The sequence below is a fragment of the Pholis gunnellus genome (genome assembly GCF_910591455.1).
Source record: "Pholis gunnellus genome assembly, chromosome: 2".
Lineage (NCBI taxonomy): Eukaryota > Metazoa > Chordata > Actinopteri > Perciformes > Pholidae > Pholis > Pholis gunnellus.
Genome location: NC_136536.1, coordinates 24,826,740 through 24,832,739, shown reverse-complemented (window position 1 = coordinate 24,832,739; position 6,000 = coordinate 24,826,740). Strand labels below are relative to the sequence as shown.

At 37.9% G+C, this 6,000-nt stretch overlaps 1 protein-coding gene across 1 annotated transcript in view; it reads right to left on the bottom strand.

The window, feature by feature from the left end:
- Positions 1–5,557: 5,557 nt before the first annotated feature.
- The window catches only part of LOC306704725 (voltage-gated potassium channel subunit beta-2-like), a gene marked incomplete at both ends in the record, with an annotated part of 55,166 nt that continues 54,723 nt past the window's right edge, over positions 5,558–6,000 (bottom strand). The window contains one exon of the mRNA XM_079171221.1: positions 5,558–5,647. Coding sequence (XP_079027347.1) covers positions 5,558–5,647 — 90 coding nt within the window. The remainder of the gene's footprint in view (positions 5,648–6,000) is intronic.

Sequence of the window (6,000 nt, the reverse complement as noted above, 5' to 3'; positions counted from 1 at the left end):
TCTCCACAAATGTCATAGAAACTCACATTGCTAATATTTTGTAAATAACCTTATTGGGTGTCAGTTTTTCTTACATCAATTTAGCTTTTCTCAGAAAGCAGACAAGTAGAACTATTAATAAAAGAAATGGATGGGTTTTGTGAAGTCCCAGTCCTAGTTTTCTTTTCATGTAACATGACTCTTGTGCAAAACGTTTTTGGGGAAAACACACTGAACAGTTTCCAGACAAGAAAATATAGAAGATGTATCTAAACACGTGGCTTCCCTATTAGTCAATCCCAGTGGTGGGCCGTCAGGGCCTGCTCTGCTGGCCTAAACAGAATCACAAAGTTAGAGCTATTTTATAATTTAACATTTTTTGTGATATACATTACATTTATTATAATTTATAAAAATATGTTTCCCATTATCTTATTTTCTCATTGCACAGCTACTGTCTTCCTCAGTTGCTCTGCTTCCAGTGCAGCTTGTTTTAAGTAGAGCTTTTATCCAATCAGATTTCACCTCTGTGTCTCTAGGTAAGAAGAGAGGCCCCAGGCCTGCTGACTCACAAGTGCCTCCATGTGCAGTTTAAGTGAATGGGGACAATATTGTTGATTGGTTGAAGACTATGACAATCAGATCTTTAGTTTGACATATTGGGCGTATTCTTTTACGTGCCAGAGCTGCTAGCTGGCCTACATGTACGTGATTGGTCAGTGGGCTAGCGTGACATGTTGGGCAGTGACAATCCCAATATCTGCTGCCTCTGTGGAGCGGACATTTTCAGCCTCAAACGCATTAAAACGTATTCAAGAAATACAACTGGGGAGGCTCGACTGTCTTCACTGGCATCCATGAATCCAGAAGGACTTCTTACTGGAACTAAAACGCACGGATGTACTGAACAACCGTGAGATTAAACTCTTTATTAACAAAGAAAGGAGGAACAGCAGCTAAATAGTGAACAGCAGCTCTGGTAAGTTAAATGTGTTTGTTTTTACATCTGCAGCAGCTTTAATATTATATATTATTATTTGTACAACTTGTTTTTATGAAGATTGGATTTTTGTTTGGTTTAATATGTAATAAGAACTATTGTTACGTCCAGTGTTGCTCTGGGGACATATTTAGCTGGTGCTAGTGTTGCCAATTTGGCGACTTTTTTGCTAAATCTGACGACTTTCCTAACCCTCGTGGCAAATCTAGTGACTTGTTCTGGTGTTGTTGGAGACTTTTCTGACGTTATTAAAGTACGTACGTTCTGCACTGTCGTGAACGAGCAGCGGGTGCTGCCCCTCCGCCGCCCAGAGCACTCATAGGCGGTAATTCGCGCAGCAGTCCCAGTCAGCAGAGAGGAGACGCACTCCCGGCGTATTCTCTGCAGATAGGTGTTGGCTTCATTTTTACACGAAACAAATAATAACCGTAGCTGTGTTTCAGCTGCAGGACAGCAGTGAAGGCCCAGGTATAAAATGCAGGGCCCGCCACTGATCAAACCGTGTACCACTTTGACACAAACCCTGTGAAATGTGGAATGTTTGAATACATGTTCAAACTTTGTATGATGATTAACATTCGACTTGTCCTGGCTGCATCTATTCGCTTAGACATGTGTCCTCATTCCTCTCTGTCACCTAGTGCGCCTCAGGTTGTCACACGAATGTCATGTGAAAGGCATTCAAGAATCAGAATCAGAACCGTTTATTGCCATGGTATGTTGAACATACAAGGAATTTGACATGACGGGAGGTGCATAACATTTAACAATCAACAACAATCAACACAGTGCAAAGTAGAAACATATTAAAATGTACAGAAAGATATAAAATAAAGTAAAATATAAAATAAAGTGAAATATAAAATAAAGTGCACAAACGAACAGATAACAGGACTATAAACAACAAACAGATAAGACTATAAACAAGTGAGATGTAAGTGTAGTGTAAAAGTGTAATTAAATAAGAATAAGGAAAGAGAAATCCAAGCAACACATTTTGTCTGACAAATTAGACAAACCAATTTATTCGGGCCATGAATGTTCTTGCAGAGATTTGAATGTACGTCGGTGTATGTTGGTGGGTAGTCCTCTTGACTTGTTGACCACTAAAAGTAAACGTTGCTGTGTTTCTATATGCCATGGATACTGGATACTGAAATCAGTAAATATATTGATTATCAAAATGAGCTTCAACTAACCACAGCTACAGCTAGTCTGTTTTCAATTAGATTGATCCAATTTTGCACAAAATAATGAAAATGTACTGGCTAGTCCTGTGTACGTGTTGTTCAACATGATATTTTCATATGTGTATTTATAGACTTTGCTGTCTGTTAATTTACTCATTAATCTGAGTTTAGTCACTGCTGCAGCAGACGCATCTGTAGGGCAGTCAAAATGACTCTGATTCATTCAAAACATAAATTTGTTCTTGTTTTTTAAATTGCACAAGTGAGTTATGCATACAATCAGTCATTGAGTCTTAGTGAGGGCAGTGGTTTACTTATAATTATCGTGCCAGTACAAAGTCAACAGTGGGGAGATGACAGGAAGTGAAGACAGAAAGGCATTGCAGTTCATGGTCAGTCAAGAGGAACACTTTTTTATAATTGACAGATAGGAAGAATAGAAAAACATGACTGCAGCAAAAAGCAAGACCAAATAAGGTAGGGAGGGATTCTGGCAGAAAACTGCTGATCACAAAAATTAATAAATTTATGTATTTATTTTACTTCTTTATTTCACACGTTCATCATTGTATACCATAGTGTAAGAATTACGCATTGCAGCACAATATATTAAATCAAACCAGTGTTGAAAATATAATTATTAAAGAGGCAAAAGTTAAGGATAGATTAAAGGGGTGGGGGTCTGATTGTGTGTATGCTTGTTGTATGTTTGTTGGGTGCATGTTTGTGAATGTCAATATGTAGGGATCGTGGTATGTGTGATGGCAGATATGTGTTTGTGAGTGTAATTAAATAAGAATACGGAAAGAGAAATCCAAGTAACATATTTTGTCTGACAAATGATTGTGTGTATCTTTATTGTGGATGGTGGACAGGCAAAAAGAGCTAATTGAAATTTGTGTGGAATTTAAGAGTTAAGGGTATTGACAAATGGATTCTAAATTAAATCAGTCAGCGGTTTGTTGTTTTAATGAGGCAGATCATTTTTTTTATTGATACGTGTTAGTAGATTTTTCCATAGTGTAATACTAATTTTGTGTCTTGATTTCCAGTTCATGAGGGTAGTTTTCTTGGCGTTGATTAGGGCAATGGAGAGTAAGCTACTCGAAGCGTTGTTTAGGATAATATTGGACATGATTCCAAGTAAGCAGAGAGGAGGGGAAAGTGGGATGTGGCAGCCCAAAAGGAGAGAGAGGTTGTCATGATGTTCTGCCAGAATTGCTTAATTGGTGTACAGTCCCGTGTGGCATGCATATAGATGTCTGTGGTGTTTTGTGAGTCTGTGAATCCCATTTAAACATTATTTCCCCTGTATAGTGTACTCAATGAATAATCTTGTATTGAATGAGTTGCATGTTTGTGTTTCTGGATGTAGAGAAGATGTTTTTACAGATTTGGGGCCAGAAGTTTAAACAAACTAGTGCTGGGCAAGTTAACGCGTTATTATCGCATTAATTCATTAACGCCGACAATTATTTTATCGCGCGTTAACAGTTTAAAAAAATATTATTATTATTTTGAAAGTCCGTTGCTCACTGGCTCTGAATACACATACAGACAAACCATGGGTCACAGGAGGGGTGGGATGTTGATCAGTATTGGCTTGGGATGGGCGTCATCACACGTCTCAACCAATGAGAGCATTTGGGGTGGGCCTAAGACTGCTGCAGCGCTCACATGAACCGGGAACAGAAAAGAACTGGCAGCGACAGAAAATGGAGAAAGGTACCGAACTCCTACATGGACCTTGTTCATTATAAATCTCTTCCAGGCGGTGGAGTTGATAGAACCAAAGTTATTTATATCCACTGCAAAGGTGAATTTTTGACCGGAGTACTTTGAGTCTGAAGTAACACTTAGATGCAATACACACCATTGATGCCAGCAAATCACCCAAACAACAGTGGAGGGAGGCTTCGGCAGACTACGTTGGATGCAGCATGTGGGAGAAGTATAGATAGACAAAAGCAAGACAAGCTAACAAATGCCACAGCGAAGTGGATAGCTATATGAATTGTTTATATCATATGCATTGAATATGTTTTAACTGTTATGTTCATTCTGTACACATGACATCTATCACACCTGATAGAGGGATCCTTCCTCTGTTGCTCTCCCTAAGGTTTCTTCCTTTTCTTTTTTCCCCATTAAAGTTTTTTTGGGGGGAGTTTTTCCTGTTCTGATGTGAGGATCCCGGGACAGAGGATGCTTTACAGATTGTAAAGCATCCTCTGAGGCAAGTTTGTGATTTTGGGCTATACAAAATAAATTGAATTGAATTGAAACAGGACAGACGGATGAATAAGAATGGCTACTCCTCATGCTTGGCTTTTAGAAGTTTCAAAATGTGTATGATTGAGAGACCCAGCTCCTGTGTAGCTTTGAATAGTATGATTCTTTAATGAATCTCCTTAATACAAGCAATGTTTTCACCAAGATCTTTAAGATGGAGAAGCACCTGGATATGCTTTGAGGGCTTGCCCAGACCTCTCACATTCGTAGCTTCATTGAATTTTGCCTATGCTTTATACACACAGACAAAAAAGAAAATAGGTGCATCAGACAAATTATTTAGGTTAATAATATTAATCGCCAAGTGAACAGTTGTAGAAAAAAGGAAAGAGACAAAAACCTGACTCATATAATTTTAAAACTCTTTTAATATTGATTTCAGAAAAACAAATTACATTATTATTTAGGGTAAGGATATAGTGGTTATTTCCCAGGCACCACCACAGAGTATTTGACAAAAGGTTGCACTAAAGATTTTAGTAAATTCACAACAAATCAAACATGAATTACTAAAGTTAGACAAACTACACATTTACCTACAGGATATTGATGCTACTATAATCAAATGCCTAAACTGTGACTAAGACAAATATAAGTCTTTGGAAAAGGACTGATTTAAACTAAATCAAATTACCAGCATTAACAGTGTTTCAACATACCTTTTGCTATTATGCTGAACGGGCTAATGCATCATACCATAATGTTTTGTGCCCAGTAGGTTTACAGGTGTTGCGCAACGTGTTTAATTTTGTAAGTTACACACTCTGCAACATGCTGAGGCAACAATCTGTAGACAGTGAAGACCTTTCTTCAGTGCTGATTAGAACTGACAATGGGTTTTATTCTTTTTTGTTGTTTACTTGAAGTTGATGTTCAAACTACTTGAATGGATTCTTCATATGGTAGGACTTGATATTATTAAGTGGCAATAAGTGCAAACATGAACAAGAACATCAATTGTGCATTGAATTGGTGAAATGAGTAATCCCAAAATTTTGGGCTTGTTATTAATCGTTTGTCAGACTATATGTTGCCCATGTGTGCTGTGGTTTCTTATTCATAGGCAGGATATCATAGTAGTTCATCACTGGTACTTTTAGGATCTGGAGTCTTTTTTACTATAGGGCTTGTTTCCCAAGAGGTTATCTACCTCAGATACAATGGACTGTGATAACTTTGGAAGAACCTGTGGAATTAAAAGAAAGAAAGGATCACTGTAATTTCTCAGACTATTAACTTACTTCAAGAGAGAATATACTGTATACCAGAATATATTATAGACAGGATTTTACTTCTGAGTAACTCTGGTGTGTTTGCCTATTTGGCTCTGGTTGTGTTTGCTGGTGTAAAAGCTGTCAGCTGTCAACCCAACAACCGGAACAAGAAGTATTTAGACAAATTGCTTCAGTGCAAATTCTTGGGTGCTTAGGAGCAGGTGATATAATGTCAACATTTGTAACTACGCTAATAACAAAAACAGCCTGGAGACAGAGCCTATATGTTGTGTGCCTACCTGTACATGTCCATATAAGGAGGGTA